At 45.7% G+C, this 18,393-nt stretch overlaps 1 protein-coding gene across 3 annotated transcripts in view; it reads right to left on the reverse strand.

The window, feature by feature from the left end:
* NTRK3 (neurotrophic receptor tyrosine kinase 3) overlaps positions 1-18,393 on the reverse strand; it is a 216,788-nt gene that overhangs the window by 62,717 nt on the left and 135,678 nt on the right. Inside the window, exon 13 of one of the 3 annotated variants that reach the window (XM_063412343.1) lies at positions 13,611-16,294. The exons of the other annotated variants lie outside the window; for them this stretch is intronic. Coding sequence (XP_063268413.1) covers positions 16,176-16,294 — 119 coding nt within the window. The 3' untranslated portion in view covers positions 13,611-16,175. Of the gene's footprint in view, positions 1-13,610; positions 16,295-18,393 lie in introns of those variants that run through there. 3 annotated transcript variants of the gene reach the window in all.

Raw genomic sequence — 18,393 nt, forward strand, 5'->3', positions numbered from 1 at the left:
AGAAAGGTGGCACTAAAGGGAGAGGTATGGTTTGGAAGTGGTTCAGACTAAAACTGTGATCCCCATTGCAAAGTACAGAACAAGAACTGACCCCAAAGTTGGGTGCAAAATGAAGAAGTATTTTTAGACAAAGTGCAGTTTTCTCCAGATGTGGGAGTGCATAAAGACTTTCAGAAAAATCTGTTGTGACAGAATTCCTGGACCGTCTCAGAGCAGACAACTTGGTGAAAGGACCTTGTGTTCTGCATTTTCCAGCTAGAGCTCCAGGCAGGTTGGAAGTGCTTCTGATTGTTGCCATCCTCATCATTATGACAAAGAAAAAAAGGAAAAGGACAATTTTGAAAGAAACGTAGCATCATCTCTTCTTTTTTGCCTTTTTTTTTTCTTTTTTTTTTTTGTCTGTAAACTCCAGGTGATAATATCACTTCTTGCCCCATGCCCAGTCATTTTCCCACCAACAACTTGGCTTGGTGGTCATTAAATGGGTGGCTAACTCAGCCAAACCCAAGGAACAAGAAAATTCCAGAAGTGAGGCCATGTGGAGCAAAAACTCAAGGTGTTGAAAGACAGATCTCAGGCTCAAGTTATGATTTCATTAGAAAGTCTCTCTCTAGTTTGCCCAGTTTCCATCTCTCCTTCCTTTCCACCTCCTCTGTCTCCCTTCCTCACAGCACTGACACAGGAGGTGTTCTTATGTCTGTGGCTTGATGAGGTGTTCCCTCAGATTCACGTTTTCCTAACACCCCAAATGGACCTTGCTCTGTCTTTGTTTCTGCCTGAGGTTTCCTTAGCTTCTCCCTGCTTGTTCCATGTGCACATCCCTTTTTCCATCTCACCAATTCCTCCTGCTGAAGGAAATCCCTGAAGGAGGAGTTATGTGAGACAGCTCTGCCTGCTGGGCTCTAAAATCACTGTGGTTTGGGTGATTTAGGCTATTGTTAACAGGCAGCAAATTATGCAGAGATGGATAAAGAGGAGGAGGATCATACAAAGGAATTACTAATCTGATGGGGAGAGCAGCTGGTCCTCATTTAACCCTCCAGGTCTGTGCATGATTGTGCTCCTTTGGCCTGTGCCTGAGTCACAAGTAGGAATGAATTTTGTGCTGGTGCTCCTGTGAGCCTGCACACCAAGAGAAATCCATTTTTCCTCCAAGGTTCCCCTTGTTGTAGAAAAAAAACAAGAGAACAACAGCAGAGCAGCTCTAGATGAGAGGAAAGAGCTCACCAGCACCCTGGGTCCATCCTGCAGAAGAGGATCCCTAAAGGCAGCAACTCCAAAGCTGTTCCACAGTGGGATCCAACTTGTTTCCCAGGGACTGGCTGTGCAGAGGCTCTGGCCACCAGCACCACCTTCCTCTCCCTGGCAGAAACAAACTTCTCTGAGCAATGAGAGGTGAACCAGAAATAGGTCTCCTTGGGTTAGGCTTTGAAAATCCCTCATCACCAGGAGGTCAGCACTGTTTCAGGAACCACATGCTCTTGTTAGAGCATCCTTCCCTGATGGCCCTGCTTCACTGTGTCCCTGCTGCCTCCTGCCCTTACTGTGGTTATAAAGGAGAATCCATCTTGGGTTATTGTCTCTGACAATCCCAGCACAGGGAGAACACAGGGTGATAAAACAAAATGTATTTGTCCATTTTTCTGTCTGTCATCCTTCAGCAATGTCTCGCACCATTATGAGCCAGATAGTTGGGGTGAATTTTCACAAAACCCAGCACAAATTTCAATGAGTGCAAGAGGGAAAAAGGAAAAAAAAAAAAGAATCATACAGTTTTCTCCTGTGGCCAAACATCAGTGTCTGCACCAGAGGAAATATACCCAGTTAATTCTTCTTAAAGGCCCTGGTGAGACTCAAGAAAACATTCTGCAGTGCTGGTAGCCACAGAAGACATGATTAATTGCAGATGGTGAAAAGGTGCATGTTCAGCTTTAGCTGAGCTCTGTTTGAAGACTGGATGATTGTTAAGTTGGTATTCAAGGCACATGGGGAAGGCAACCTGTGAGGATCATTATCTACAAAACCATGATATCATATATATACTTTTCATATATATCATAATATATATATATGATAATATGGCTCAACAGCTTAAATTTAAATATGTATTATGAAGTTTTACAGGAAGAACACACTGCAAGTGGAAAGGACCAAAATCAGCAAGATATCTGGGGAAGGTGGGAAAGAGTAATACTGATTTTCAATTACCTGAGGATGCAGAGGCATTAAAAGAACCTCCCAAAGCTGTCAACAGCAATTTGTAGATGAATATATGTGGGTGATGTTGCAGAGCACTGAGTGGGATATAATAGTGGAAAGATCTTCAATACCTTTAGCTGTTTCTCCTCACTAGCGTAGGACAGGTTTCATTTCATCCAAAAATACCTTGAACAAGACTGTTTGTGGCTTTCGTGAACTGCCTTAATTGAAGGGCCAGCATGAGATGTTGGGATGACAACATGGCAAAATGAGAGGCCACTAATCCAATCCATCAATCTCCCTACAAATCCTGTCTCCTTGTTGCAATCTGAGCTTGGAAAGTGACCCCAAATTCAGCTTGTATTGAAAAGGTCACCATGAAGTCTTTTCTTTATCAATCAAGAGTTTAAATCGAGTCTTTTAACCTTTTCCCAGGGCAGAGATTTTTTTAAGCAGGTAGTGGGAAAACCTACCCAGATCAATATCTGAGCGCATATGAGCACCCAGAGTTCAAAACTTCGCTCAAGTCTTCTTGCATTTACACAGCCAGACTGCAATTCTCCTGCAAACAGAGCTCGCATCAAGTCATCTGAGGTCTCCAAACTAGAAAGTGGAATTGTAGAGAGAGAAAAAAAAAATAATAATGAAGGAATGAAAAATTACCGAGCTGTTAAAAATCACTTCTTCATTTCTGGAAAGAGTCCAACAAACAAAAAGTTCCTACGCTGCCCAGTTTGCTTCATTTATCCTTTCTTGATGGATACTGCTGTTTCTCTGTGGCATAACTTGCAGTGTTTCTGCTTCTCTTCTCTCTCTAGGGATTCCTCTCTCAAACACATCCCAAATCAGGAGAGGCTCTGGGTGTGTTTCGGACCTTGAGCATAGTCAGTGTTGGTGAAAAATCTTTCAGTCCATGAGGCTACAGCAGGAAGAACTCTGGTTCCTGCCTTCAGCATTTTCTTCCAGATCATTAGCAGACATCAAGAAAAACACAGGTGATTTACAGTGACTTCCAGGACACATTACTTTCTACCTCTTTCAAATTGGAAACGCTTTTAGCAACAACTCTTTTCTGTCTCTTGCTCTTAGGGCAGATTTCTACACAAGTTCTTTGTTTTGTCGATGCATTTGTCAATGCTTCTACCCTTAGTCATTAATTTCAGATGCTGGTCCTTGTCACATGCTTGTGGAACATCTCAGTGTGCCATATCCACTGAATTTCCCTCAGATATAGAGGCAGTGAGCTCCTCAGGAAATGACAACAGATCAGTGGAGTGTGACCTCCCACTCCTTCAAGCCACATTACTTTGGCCTTCACAGAGCGATGCTTTCCAGGTGTTCTCCCACAACTTCCTTTAAAGTTTAAGAAGATTCCCAAGAATTTCCCTGAGCAAACACCAAACTCACTGGTCTGTCTCTTGTCCCCACTGTGTCCACCATTTTCCAACTCTCATCTGTCTGCCCAATTTTAAACAGGCAAATTAAAATGTCAGCAAAGAGCTTGGCAAGTTGTGTGCATACCCTCAGGATGTGCTCTCCATCTGTAGAGGATGCTCACCTGGTCCCATGCCCTTTAACAGCTGGTCACTGATATGAACTCTTCATCCTCCATAAATCTGAATGCAATTTTGGCAGATGAAAAATATTTAATAGTCCTTCTCTCCTCTTATCAGTGATTCAGGCTGGCTTTTGTTCTGTCATTAGTGTAAATTCTCCATATATCACTCTCAAGATAAACACTTTCTCCTCCATATCCTCTGTACCAGCTCACTGTTTTCCTTAAAACTCCAAACCCCTCCTTGTCTTGAGGCCAGTTTTGTTGTCTCCGAGGCACTTATGTGCAAAAGGACTTTCCTGCCTGAAATACACCCTCAGCATCTGTATGGCTGCTGCTTTCCTTTCCTCTGTTTTCTCCTGCATTCTTCTTTCTCCCTCCTCCTTTCACTGTGATACTTCAGCAGTGTCCCATTATGGTCTCAGTCTCTTGCTTTGCCAGCCTGGTGTACGTCAGTCTCATCACCCTGCCTTTTATTATCTTTATTTTTACTAGCGTGAATGTTTAGGGCAGCCTTCCCAACTGTGTCTGAAAGACCTGCATTAAATCCCAGCCAGCTTCCTTCCACTCATTTTGCATTCCCTGTAAACCAGCTCTCTGAAAGGCCACTGGTTTTGTGTGGCTGCCCTTTCTGCAGACCCTCCTCAGCCCTTCAGCTCTACAGGGAATATAATCATTTCCATTTCAAGTGTATTTATTGCAGTTGCTCAATTTCCTTTAATCTGTCATTTTTCCTTCACCTCCCCCCACGATTGCTTTCTTTTCACTGAGCTGTGACTGCACTGAGGAGGTTTTTACCTCTGACCCTCGCTGCCTGCTCCAGCCCAGCCCTGCACTGGCTCACGCTGGGCGCCTTGTGCACTGATAATTGCTCGTTACCGTGTGGCTTAATGAATGTGCTGGGCCCTTTGCAAACAAATGCATGTGTCACAGACAGCAGCTCCCACTGCTGACCCCTCAGGACTAATTGAGGCAGAGAAGACAACACTTTCAGGCACAAATTGCCTGTATCATCATCACTGAGAAGGAAAGAGACCGAGAAACTCTCCAAGGCCTGTTTGAGAGAAGGAATCCTTAACAACAGAGTGCTCACGTCTGCCTGAGTCTTGTAAAGCAACGTATTTCTGGGCAGGGAGAACAATGTTTTTATGTAGGGGGCTCATGTCCCTCCAGTGACAAGGCTGAGTGCAAAACCACAAGCATCCCTTCAGAGCTGGAGCTGTAAGAGCCAGAGGAGCCCCAGCTGACATGAACACCACCAACACGCCTGGCTGTATGTAAGGCTGTGTGAGCACGCACACCGCCCGAGGTTTAATTGGTGTATTAATGTATTAAAGCACTGACACAAACAAACAGGGACTGCCTTCGAAAGCTACAAAATCCTTGAGTACATTGTAATTAGCTGGGCTTGTTAAACCACTTAATAAGCAATAGATAGCATGTGTCTGATGCCCCTGCGTCTTGGCTCAGAGGGGAAGACAGGCAATTGCTTAAATCTGAAATGTGTTTGGTTCTTAGGTGAACCCTAAGAACTGTTCCCCTGACACAGGGAACTTCTGTCCAGGACAGACACAGCTGAGACCAACACCAGGGTCACTCAACACAGTCCCCACTCCACCCCTTGCATCCTGTTCCCACCAGGCAGCTCCCAGGTTCTGTCAAGGAAAGGTGGGAAGGGCTGGCATTGGAAATCAGGAAGTCATCACCAGGATTCATGCTGTGATCACCCTTTTCCCACTCCCTGAAGAGTCCCAGGAAAGGGGAAAAGTCAGCAGGGACACAGCCAAACCAGGCAAGACAACTGTAGAGTTACCCAGCGTCCTCGAATGCAAATGGGCAGCCAGTGCTTTAATTTTATCCCAGATTCCAGCTTACTCCCACAGTGCTAGCATCCGTCCATGTGCCCCTGTGCAGTCCAGCTGGCCATCCAGCTCCAAATTTAACTTTCCCCAGCACATCACCACGCTCAACTGCAGCTTTCCAAGAGCAGCAGAGAAGCTCCCTTAAACACCGCCTCCACCCAAGTCCACCACGGGGATTTGCAGCTCTGCAGCTATTCCTAGATCCCAACTGGATTCTTCTTTTCATCTTTGTTCTGCCTCCTATTCTAGTGCTGAACCCCAGGCCTGCTGCCTCGGAGCTTCCTCCAAATGCTGCATTCATCCATTTTTAAAGGTGACCTTCCAACTTTAAAGGAAGTTAGCAAGCCTCACTGTCTTCATTTGCCCTCTCCTTCTTTTCAACCTGCTCTTTATTATGAATTAAAAAGGGGCCTGAAAGGTTTTCTCTATTAAAAAATAAAAGCTTTAGGAAGAGCACATGTTTCCAAATCATTTCTCTCCCAGTTTTTGCAGCAGACATCTTGCATGTCGTGCTGTTTGCTTGTTGCAAACTATCAGCTGATGCTCTGATTCAGGCACTTACCCAACCTTGTGGGGTGCCTGTCACCCCACCCCACCACTGGTCACTCTCTCCCTGGTTCTGTCCCTGCTGTTTGGCAAAGCAGTGCCCTGAAAGTTTCTGGGTGAAAAATAACTTTGAGTGATCAGATTTAAAAGTGGGGTTATGGGCACTTGGGCAATACCAGATACCCAGGCTATAAGCCTCATAAGCTTTTGTGCTGGCACAAATGAAGGGCAGCAAATATATGGAGTTCTCTTTATTTCACCTCACTGCCAAAAGTGCATTTTACAAGCCCTGGGGCCGTATAGCAATGGGAAGGGAAGGTGTCTTGAGCCCTGAGCAATAAGATTACTCTTGCCAATGAATTGGTGACAGTGATTAAAAAGGAAATAGCAAAGCGACATGAGAGTTTCCTGCTGCTGTGGTACAACATTTTGCCATTTAATCAGGACAAGTAGAACATGAATTTTTACTGTAATACAACTGATATAGGAAAGAAAATCATGATCTTATAAAGCGGAAGTTCAACTTCCAGCCCTTCTCTTAGATTACAGAATCAAACAAACAACAACAGCAAAGCAAAACAAAGAAAATAAATCTCTTCCTCCCTTTCCACTCTTGGCTGTGAGTTCTGCTGCTATCCAGACAGGTTGTGTTGGCTATTTCTTTTTGCCAAGAGGTCAAATCACCGCCATACAGTCACACTCTGGATTTAATCATCAGCATTTGCTTGCATCCAAGAAACCAGAGACGTTTTCTGAGCTAAGGACATCTGCTTGCCAGGCATGAGGCTCACACCCACAAACTCACTTCATGCTAACCACCAAGAGACCACAAGCAAGCAGGAGCCCTTATTCACAGCTGGCTTGTGCCACACCAAGCCTGGAAGTGCTTGGTTCAGTCAGAAAACACCCAGCTTCTCTTCCCAAATGGTTCAATAATCCCCACCTGACACTTTGCCAGACTAAGTGTTAATCCTTAAACCCTGCTTGATCCCATAGCATCCCTAGGACTCTTTCATTCTCCTTCCAAGCCAACATGTCCATGCTTTTCCTGACAGCCCCACTGTGCTCTCACACTCTCACTTACGACATACACTTCAGTTCTTCAAAAGCCAACCATCAGGCTGCACAACAAGGAAAGCAGATGATTGTGCTCTTCCTACAATTATCTACTGAAAGTAGGTGAGTAGTTCAGATTTTTAGTGGAAAAAGAGGGCTTCCCAAAGCAAGGCAAGATTTCAAGGAGGTACTGCCAGGTCAAGTTTGAGTACAATACATAATGGAACACTCCTTGTTTCGCCTCACAGCCTCAGCCTTTCCTTGGCTCTGATGCTCAGTTTTATCTTTGGGCTATGAATGATTCATGGAGCCTTAAAATATATATAATCTATATCTCCTAGAACAAAGAGTCTTTTTTTTTTCAGGGGGTTTTTAAGGGAGCGGGGAGCAGCATGTGTTCTGCCTGCACTTGGGCTTGGATGTCCCTTGGGAAAGGACCCTTGTGCCTCCCCACTTCTTCCCAAACCCAAGCAGTTGTACTGAGCTTGCAGCTGAGCTCCATGAGAGACCCCAGCTCAGCCTCCACGACAGAGATGTGCTGCTGAGAGTCTCCAGAGCTGCTGTCTGGAATCACACCCAGCTCAGAGCCAGGCTGTTCTCATCCATCACTGGCAGTCCCAGCGCATGGACACCCTCAGCAGGACTGTGGAGCACTTAAATCATTTATAAAGAACTGCAGATGGAGAAGCTGCAGCAAAAACTTACCTCCATGTCACAGCCTAACCCCCTCGGCTTTACCATCCCAACCTCCAGTCCTCTGCCTTGGGCTGTGGATTGCATTTGATGAGTATCTTTCTTCCCTTGAAAATCCAGTACCACCTTTCCATCATGAATATTTGATTCCTACTACACATACAAACACAAATACACACCCCCCCCTGCATCGTGATCAGTGAGCATCTACTTACTTCTGCAGACAAGGACACCACTTTGGACAACTCCAAGGATGTAATGCCAAAGGCATTTCCTTCCCAACTGAAGAGATGACCATCCTCTGGTTTCTTGTTCAGGAACCTAAGCATGGGGCTGGGTGAGGTCTGCTGGAGAAAGCTCCAACCAGTGGGGACCTGTTCTTACTCAGAAGGGAGCACAGGGAAGCAAGAGGTGGAGAGGTTTCAGAGAGGGAGGGCTGGAGTTGGCAGTAGCTCGTGTCCATCAAGCTGTGGAATGCCTCCCTCTTTGAGTCTTAGAGGTCTTCCTCAGAAGGGACATTGTCAATCCTTACCTATTTGGGTGTACATGACAGTATCTTTTGCTCAGGAGTCTTCTTTGTTTTCTAAGGATGACTGTCTTTTTGGTGAGAGATATTTGCCTTTCCTTGTGAGACTGCTACTGATATCATTCTGCTTTTTTTTGTTTATTTGTTTTTGAGGTTCATGCCAGCATCACTGAATCCAGAGGAAGAAATTTGGCAGAACATGAGATGCTTTACACATTACAGCCATGCAGGGAAGCTGAAGGACCTACAGAGAATGTTACCCGATTCCCAAGAGTCCACTGTGAAGTTAACAGGATTAAACTGAGCTCAGTCTAGTCACAGGATGATACTTTCATCCAAGATACACTGTCAGGGATTTTGTTACCTTTTTCTGAAGCCATGGTTATAAGATCTTCTGTTGGGATTGAGAGGCAAACATGTCTTATGGCTGCAAAAAAGGCATTCTCTCTGTGTTGGATGCACTCCTGGCTCTGGGCAGGGGACACCACTGCCTTTTTTTTGCTGATTGCTAATGAAAATGAGACTGGCACTATCATCAAGTAGCCACCCTTGCAGTTCTGTGCTCTCAAGCTTTCTGAAGGAGTCAGCAGCTATGCCAAACACCTCCCACAGCTCTGCCATACCTGCTGGCATTCCTGCTGCGTCCTCTGTGGCCATGCCTGACCCGGGAGGTCAAACAGGAGCAGCCGTGGGCGTTAACCCCGGGCTTCAGCAGCACTTGGCTCTTCTGTTTTCCCCTCCCACACAGTGCTAGACCTGCAGCATTTCCAGCCAGAAGAGCCCCTGCTTTCCCCTGAGCACGGACTGACAGTTTCCCACTGATACTGTCTAATGCAGTCAGTTATCATTGATGCATTCAGAGCAGATCCATCAAAATTATTCCTGCTAGAGCTCTGAATCCAGCACATCACACACAATGGCTCCCTAGAAGGAGGAAAATGACACTTACCTGTCTTTAAGTGAGGCCCTTCTCAGTCGCCTGCAACGTCTGTGCGTGGTGAGATGCGGTGGCTTTGGGGGACTCGTACCTCTGCAGTTGTTCCAGCAGTGCTGAGCGTGTGGCTGCAGCTTTAACACTTAAACTCCCAAACCCTCTGGGACCACCTGATAAATAAGCGTGTCCAGGAAGCACAAAGCAAACCTGCAGCCACCTTCAGAAGGCTACAGGGGGCTGGACCAGGCACCAACAAGGAGGCAGTGACCATGCACAACTGCTCCTATCATCCCCACATATTGCCTGACACTGATACAGCAAACCCAAAAGGCTCTGTTGATCCAGAACATGTCTAAAATTGCCAGGCAACAAGGCCTCACAAGGAAACCTGAGCAGAGGTATGACTCTTCAGCTGAGCAAGATGAGCTCACACCAGTGATGTTTGAAATGTGCATTAGCATGATGTCACTGTACATGCCTGACAGTGGCACCAGGGACTGAATCCTGGCAGGACCAGGCCTTGGATACATCAGCTTGCCAGGCCAGGAGCTCCTTCTCTCTTGTATCAAATGGTGCAATATCCTCCACCACCCCACCAGCCTGGTCCATGGACTACAAGCATCCCTCCCTCCCTCTCCCAATTATCTTAATAAACAGCCTGGACACATCTATGACTCACTTAAAATAATGATGACCTGGCCAAAATAATTTTATTCAGACATCCTGGCAGTTTACTGAGCCCAATGCAGCTCCAGTCTGGCTTTCCCTGACTACTTATGAATGAGCCTGACCTCCAGCAGTGGCTGCTCTGTCATCAGTGGATGGAAACCCACACACAGGTCAGACAAAGGCTGCTCCCAGAATTCAGACTGGAGCCAGGAAAGCTACTTCCTCTGAAAACAAGCTCTTAACTGTTCCAAAGGCCCAGGCAATGACAGTTTTTCTTGCCTGCAGAAAGACCTGTTAGGATGGTACTAATCCCAGCATATGAAAAAGAAACATGGACAACCCCAAATAACAGATGACTGAAGGGTGTTTTTGCACGTTACATTTCTGACTACATGTCTGAAACATTCACTCACCCAACCCAGGAGCAAAACCAACACCCATCACACAACACGAATATTTGAAGCAAAATCTTGGAGAAAAAAGGCCAAATACTCTGAAATAATAAACAAATGCTTACAGAAAGTCAACTTCTCTGCAGGAATCAGGCACAGATCACAAATGAGTCACTAACAGCAGAGCAAATCATTTAACCAGCGCTTAGAACAAATCCTTCCACTTTGAACAACCAAAATTTATTCCCGCTGATTAGTCAGCAGTTACACTCACAAGTCCAAAATAATACCAAAATTCAAATGGAGCTGTCTTGCAGTAGCGCTCTGCTCTACTGCTGGAGAAACTATCATCCTCTCTTTCTGAAGGAATGCTCCTGCAGTTATTTATTGTGGGGGTTGGGATATATGTGTGGGTTGGGATTTATTCTAGCTCTGTGGCATCAGACCACATGCTGGCACCACCAAGGAGCCTGCCTGTCTTAAGGAAAGTAGTGGGGACAACACTGGAGAAACCACAAAAGATAAAGGCAAAGCAAAATGCATCACAACACCAGAAGATGCATCGTTGCTTCACCAGCTAATGCACCTTTTCCAGCTGTGAGTGGGCAGATCTCCTGTCAAACAACACCCACACTTTCAAAGCAGCTGTAGGTACTTCCCCACAGTTTGTCACATTTTCTTCCAACTGCTCAGGCTCTGTAGGCACTGGTAAATGCATGGTTAATATGGACTCTTTGACTCATTGCACAAACAGCACCAGGAGCACTTCCAAACGTTAAAGAAAAAAAATGAAATCACTCAGCATTGATTTCTTGTGTGCTCTCTTGCTGCTGCTCCTCCAAACCCGTGGTTTTTAGCTTTACTACTGTGTCTAGGCCTCTTTATCCTCTGCTAATGCCAGGCTTAACCCTGAGGATCTGCAGCTTGTTCTGGGTACAAATCAGAGCAGAGCAATGATGCACTGCTGCAGTTTGCTGAATCAGCAGAAGCAGCTTCCTCTGACTCCCCACAGCTCCCAGGAATTCTCTGGACAGAAGGACAAAGATACAGGGAAAGAACAAAGACCTGATAGCAGAAAGAAACACCAAACCACCTTCAAAACAAGCTCAAGTCTCTTGGGAGAGAAGGCATGACTCCTCAAATGCACATCGAAGTAAACAAAAAAGCAGCAAAGAACATCAGGACTCAGTGCAACATGGATAAGCAGCTGCAGAAACTCAATATACCTCAGTCATGACCTACAGCACCCCACACATCAGACACTGCCCTGCAGCAAGTCTGAGCCCAAGGTCCCACACGATGATTCCACTCTGAAGAGAGCTACAGTGCCAGCAACACACTGTGCCTATCGTGCTCCCTCCAAGCAGGAACTAAAAGAAACATGACTCTATCTTTTTAGAGTCAAAGTACAATGAGTCAAAACTTGTTTCTCTGCTTATTCACACACAGGCTCCACACTCTACAAGACCTGAGGAGGCAAGGTTGTGATGTTCAGGAGGAGGTGATCATTCCTGCTAGAGGTCCACTGCCCTCACTCTACCAAACCAGCATCCCAAGCTCCTTCAATAATTGCTCTTTATTTGAAGAGTCATTTGAAGCCAGAATGGGGAGAGAGAGCAGCACAGCTTTATCAACTCATGGTCCAGCTGTCACGAAGGGCATGGAGCCTTCACATGGGTACATCAGACAACAGAGGCAACCAAGAAGGAAGAACAAGAAGAAACAAGTGCCCAACCCCTCTGTGATGCTTGTCAGAGCCCATAGTTAAACCAGCTCCTTTTGAACTGACAGCATCAAAAATATTGTGGGAACTCCTACGTAAGGGGTCAGTTGCCCTGAAAAACAAAGTGAATCAAAGCTGACCATAGCAGCAGCCTGAGTAATTGGCTAAGCAACCACTGTTTGCAATGTTTCTGGGCTGTGAAATCTCATAACAGACCCTGCAGTAGCACAGAAGAAAAGACAGAGCTTCCAAACCCTATGTTTGTTTCCCACACCTCAGAAAGAAAAAGGAAACAGGGATGGAATCCAATGCAGCTCAGCTGCTCATCCCTTGTGTAAGGTTATGTTAGGAGACAAACATTTGTCTCGGGCACTGCAGACATTCCTGAAAAGGCTGAGGTCTCACCATCACCTAATCCTGTGAACCACAGCACCCCATCACTCCAGAGACACACTCATTAGAAGGGAAGGTCATGCAGAAATTCACTCACAGCATCATTTTGAGATGTTTGCTTGAAAGTCATGCCAGGAAGCTATAGGAACAGAAGGATGCTGGAAAACATGTTTTTAATTTGCTCATCAAGCTCTCACCAGGTTTTCTTATAGGGTTCCAGCACCATCCACCAATATGTGCTCAAACACACCCCCGTCCTCATGCCCACTGTCACCTGCAGGTTGGCACCGCAGCTTTTAGTTACATCAGTGACATCTCCTGTTAACAATTCTAAGACACAACTACCAAGACACACTCCCATGCCAAGTCCCACACACTGCAGAATGGTTCCTCTCTCCTCCTGGAGCATCCAACCACCTGGACATGAATTTCTAATGAGGAACCTGAGTACAGTGCTCACCTGTACCCCACTGCCTCTACAGCAAACACCCTTGAGAGCTTAACATGAGGTTAATTGGTCCTGAGGAGGGGACAACAATCCAACGCCAAACAGACAATTTTGCTGGTTTTGTCAATTTGCACAGCCAAGCAAGGAGACCCGAAGCAAGAGCATACCCTGAAACAAAAGCACTGCAGCCAGAACAATCTTTTACTGTCAAGATCCCTGAGAGATAAGGCTTCTAATAAAACTTTTCCCACTAACTATAGAAACTTGTCTTGGCAAATCCTGACACAATCTCCTGCAGTACCAGCTTGTCCCTGAGAATATGACCAATTTATGCTACACAAACCAACAGGTTGTCAGCTGAGACCATTAACAGCTAAGCTCTTGTTTCAGGCAAGAAAACATCTTTGTTCCTGATGAAGTGACAGAAACAAGAGCTACACCTGAGCAATGTTCCCATCACAACTGTAAATCCCACCCTCCGCACCCACCAAAGAAGAAAACAAACCAAACTCCCCACACGTGGACCACCTCATGAAGAAGTAGACTGTAGGACATGTCATTCTGAACATTTATTTATTTTGTCTTCAAAGAAGAGGCCTGGTGCAGCTGTTTCGTTAGAAAATAAAGTGTTTATTAAGAAACTAGACATTGAACACCCCTATAGTCTCTGTGAAAAGGGACCGTCCCATTTCCCATTAGCACAGGATGATAGTTATGGCAAGATAAGAATGCTCAAAGATGGAGGAATCTCATTGACAGAAAATGAGGTAATGATTTACAATAATTAAAAATAAAATAAAATTTAAAAAAGAAACATCCTTAGGCTTGCTACTTAAAGCCACCAATCGCAAACAGCCACGACTGGCTTTCGTTTTCAGCAGTGAGGAACCAGAGACTTTAATTGGTGTTAAACAAATTGAGACATCGATCACAGTGGGGAGAACTGCTTTTAATTATGTTGTACGGTCCAGAGGATTTCTTCTAAGCAGAGATGGACCTGAGCTGCAAAATTCAACCCTTCCTCTGCTAGGGTGTTTGGATATAGGCTTCTGGTCCAGGCCCACAGATGCATCTCTACGACTGATACACACAGTTGAGAGCAGAGTCCCCTGAACAGTGCTAGGGAGAGGAGACAGTTCAGACGGACAGGACATCCCCAGGTCAGGTGGGCGACTTCCAGGAGATGGGGAAATTCAGTTCAGACAAGCACCCAGTGATTCACGTGCTCGGCGAAGCTCCTCCTCACTCTGTGAATCTGCAGAATTGAGGTGTCAGTGGCACACGGCCGTGGATCCTCTCTGGCAGTGCCCCTCTGGCATTTCCAGCTCCGATGCGGGCAGGAAACGTTGTTGGGAGATTTGGTCATGGTTTCTGAAGCCATCCAACCTGAGCCAGGTCTCCTCGCACTATCGCAGATGCCCCCTAAGACGTGTCTGCTAACTTAAAGCAATCTGCCACCGTCTCTCCAGTACTCTTCTATTGCACTTTACCTTTTTATGCAAACCAACCAGGAGAAGAAGCGAGAGAATGGAATATTCCCAGCGATATCCCTACGGGACAGCTGATGATAAAACCTCCTGGCAATCTCCAGGGTGGTTCATGCAGGTCACCTGTAAAGGCAGGATGAAGCAGAACATCCATTCTGAGGCTTCTGCCCAGTTCTGGTGGAGAGGGACCGTAACTCTTTCCAGTGGCAGTGACCCTTGAGGGCTGGTGATTTAGAGACACCCCTGATGTGATAAGGTCATCTCGGGCCACCAAGAAGGCAAGCAAAGCTGAGTGGCTGGTGAGCAAGCTCCTGGTCTAATATTCCTCTCAAAAGGATCTCGCCACACCTGAAGCTTTTGGAATATTTTTTGTCCTCTAGAGAAAATCTGCTTTGCTTATAGGTTGTCACTGATATGTGTGAGCAAATCTGTATTTCCCGTACACGTGACACCACGAGAGTCCAAGGAAAGCCCTGCAAGTTGCCACAAGGGCAGCTAGCTTCTCTTGAGGACAGGATGAAAGGGTTTACTTTTCCATCTGAGAGGCTTTGGATGAAGTAAGACAGAAGTGGGACAGGAGAGGGGGAGAGAATACAAATATCAGCCAGAACAGGACCAATACTCCTGTTTTTGCCAGAGAAGAAGCAACAGAATGCTTTTTTTTTCCCTCTCCTTCAGTCAGCCAGCCTCCAGCTGATGGTTCTGGGTATGCGACTGGGTTACAATCAATCTCTAGTGGGGTGGGAATACAGGGCAGAGCTAAAGGGGGCTGGAAAAGGCCCAGCAATGGGACCTGCGTGTGTCTGATATGCTTTTCCACTTTGCTTACTGCTCTAGTCCTGGCAAGGACACAGACCCTCCTGCGCCATGGATTCTCCATCCATGTGGGAAGTCCAGGCAACTCCTCAGATAAAGCTCATCATTTAAGCAGCAGGGAGAGACCAGAGTACGACAACGATATGGTCAGATCCAGTGAGCCGCTCTAACACACAGACAGACAGACAGACAAAAGAAGCTTCCTAGAATATGTGCACTTCAAAGATAACCACACTCTCTTCCTGTCAGAGAAGTAAGATACTTTTTTCTTTCCATCCTCATTCCTTCCAACATTATTTTCTGTGCAAGAACTGGGAGCGGGGCTGCCTTTGTTCTTACCAAAAGTCTTCCTTCTGCTTTAGTTTCTTCCAGGCTCCCCGCCTCAGCTGGCTCTGGGAGACCTCCCATGGCGGGGCCACGTGAGAGGTGATGGCAGCATTCACTGGGTGTTGCGAAGACACAAGCTTACAAGGAAAACTCCAAGCAGGGAGGACATGACTAAAGATGTCAGTTTGGTTGGCTTGGTTGTTTTTTGTTTTGTTTTGTTTTATTTTAAAGCAAAAGTACAATTATTTACTGTGTTATTAGGATGACTCCTTTCAATTGGGTTTTAATTCTCTTTATTTGCTCTCATTGCTGCTGTTGTGCCTTGCAGGAATATTTAACGAACACAGCGACCATTGGAGGAAAAGAACAACCCTGTTATCTGGTGACAGAAAACCACAGTTTCAGTTGGCTTTAACGTGCGTACAGGCAGGGCTGTAGAGTCCTATTAGGAGGAGACCTCAATCCATACAGACCACGCTTACTGCTTCCCACCATTTTGAGGGCACAGCCTATAAACTTGACATCAGAACAGGGACTTTTAAGGAGTTTTTAAAAGCCATGACGTCCTTTGCTGAAATAAACACTGACATCCTCAACATAAATGCCTTGGTTAAGAGGTTTGGAATGTCCAGGGAGGCTTATTGGATTCAACATAATTTCTCTGAAACCTAAAGGGGGAAAAAAAACAGAAAAAAGAAAAAAGCAAAATAAAGTAAACGAAAAAACAAAAAAGAGCAAAACTAGAAAAAAAGAGAGAGATATCGACACACATGTGATTATATAAAAAAGAACCAAATGAATAACTAGCAAACGGCTGCCATTAAATTAAAGCCAAAATGTCCTCTCTGGGCAGGGCTACCTCACTCTGTCTTTCCATAAGGAACAGGCAATCATTTCATGTGGAGCGTGCAGGCACAAGTGCTCTGAGGACAAGGGGCATGCAAGAGGTCTGGACAGACAACTGGGAACAACTTTTTCCAGAGGTTCCCACTAAGTCCAAATTCCTACCTAGTCCATCTTTTCCCTAGACAGACAGTGAGAAATAGGGAGACTCCTTCCTATGCCTACTTTTCTCTCACAATGTATCTAATCTGGCATAACATTCTTGAAGCCAAAAAGTACCATTGCAAAGCTGAGGAGATCTGACTCTTATAACCCCACAGACATTTCTTCATCCTAGCTGTCCCATCTACTGAACCCTGCATGCTGGAGGCATTTTCTCCTCACACAACCCCACCTCTCTAAAAGTCATCTGAAGGTTTAGGATTTGCCAGAAACACGGGCCAGATGAGAAAGAAGAATAAGGGGAGCAGAGATCATAGGCAAGCTCCTTCCTTCAGTTCAACAAATTTACAGGGCAAATATAATATTTTAAAGGGCTGTATCAAACATCTCTTCAGAATGTACCTGCCTTGAGATATCCCAGCCAGAGAAATTCACTTGTTTGCCATGACCAAGATGTGCATGGCAGGATCTTGAGGATTGGTCTCATCTATACCAAATTCTCATGGGTCTAAAGGGTTTTTACAAGAAATTGCTGGGATGACTTGTCTACATAATTGCTCTAAGATTTAGAAAATACTCCTGTACCTCATACAGTCACAGGATCCTGAGCAAATCGGCTTCATTAATTCAAGCCTGGCATCACCAGAGCAGCATGGAGCAGTTTGGATGCCATTAAGAATTGATCTCAATAGGGAAGAGTACTTTCAAACAGGCTAGGAAATTTTCTCACACCAAAACTACACCAGCCAGAAGATCTTTCTTTTCCTATTTCTTCTATTTTGTCTTTTATATCTATTTAGATTTCTTCACTGCACTATCTTACTCCATCTGCACATCAAACACGTTTCCTTTGATGGACCTGAGAATGCAGACAAAAGCTGTTTGTTTGGTTTGGAACTGTTTAAACTTATTTGGAGGAAACTATCTATTATTCTCAGTGGCCCTTAAGGGCTGATCCACACGGGAGAGTAAGCCAGGCTCCACTCTGGTTCATGTGTCATAAACAAGATTCATAGGCAAATTCCAAGTGTTGAAATATCATTAGCAAACAAAATGAGAGTGAGAAAGAGCCCAGCTCAACTCTCACAGTTTAAAGCGATCAGAGTCACTGGGACACAAATAAACACGGCATCCCTGAACGTCACTATTTATCGTGTTCTGTTTTTCATAATATAAATATATTTTATGGCCGCCAAAGGATAGCTGGGAAAGTCTATCCTCGACAATACCACGTATCTCCAAGGAGAACTCCTGTCTGCTTTATTTTCTTTGCGTTTCTTAGCTCTGCTAAATTAAGGCAATTTCACTTCTGCCGGGCTACATCCAACAGACCTAAAAACCCACCGGGGACACACAGCCCCGGCGAAGGGACACGAGAAAGATCAGCAAGGATTAAGGCTGGGGGCTCCAAGGGCTTTGCTCTGCATCATCAATGCCGTGCTGTGAATCCCAGGGACCTCCAGTGACAGCAGGGTCTCTGCAGAAAGGGGGTGCAGCGGGGGGTACCCCACCGCTGACACGCAGGGACGCCGAGGGACGCCGAGGAGCGCGGCAGGAGGACAGCCCACGTGTCTGGAGCTGAAGGGCTGAGCACACATCCCGCTGGCCTGGGAGAGCAATGCGGCACCGGTCCTTTTGGCATCCTCTCCTTCTGATTTATTAAAGTCCCCAAAGAATCTGAAAAAAAACATGCTTCTCTCCTGGCTGGTTTTCCCTCTCTTCCTCTCTGCTGTTTCCCCTATTGTACTGCTACCTTTAACCC

This window comes from Prinia subflava, chromosome 15 (genome assembly GCF_021018805.1).
Source record: "Prinia subflava isolate CZ2003 ecotype Zambia chromosome 15, Cam_Psub_1.2, whole genome shotgun sequence".
Lineage (NCBI taxonomy): Eukaryota > Metazoa > Chordata > Aves > Passeriformes > Cisticolidae > Prinia > Prinia subflava.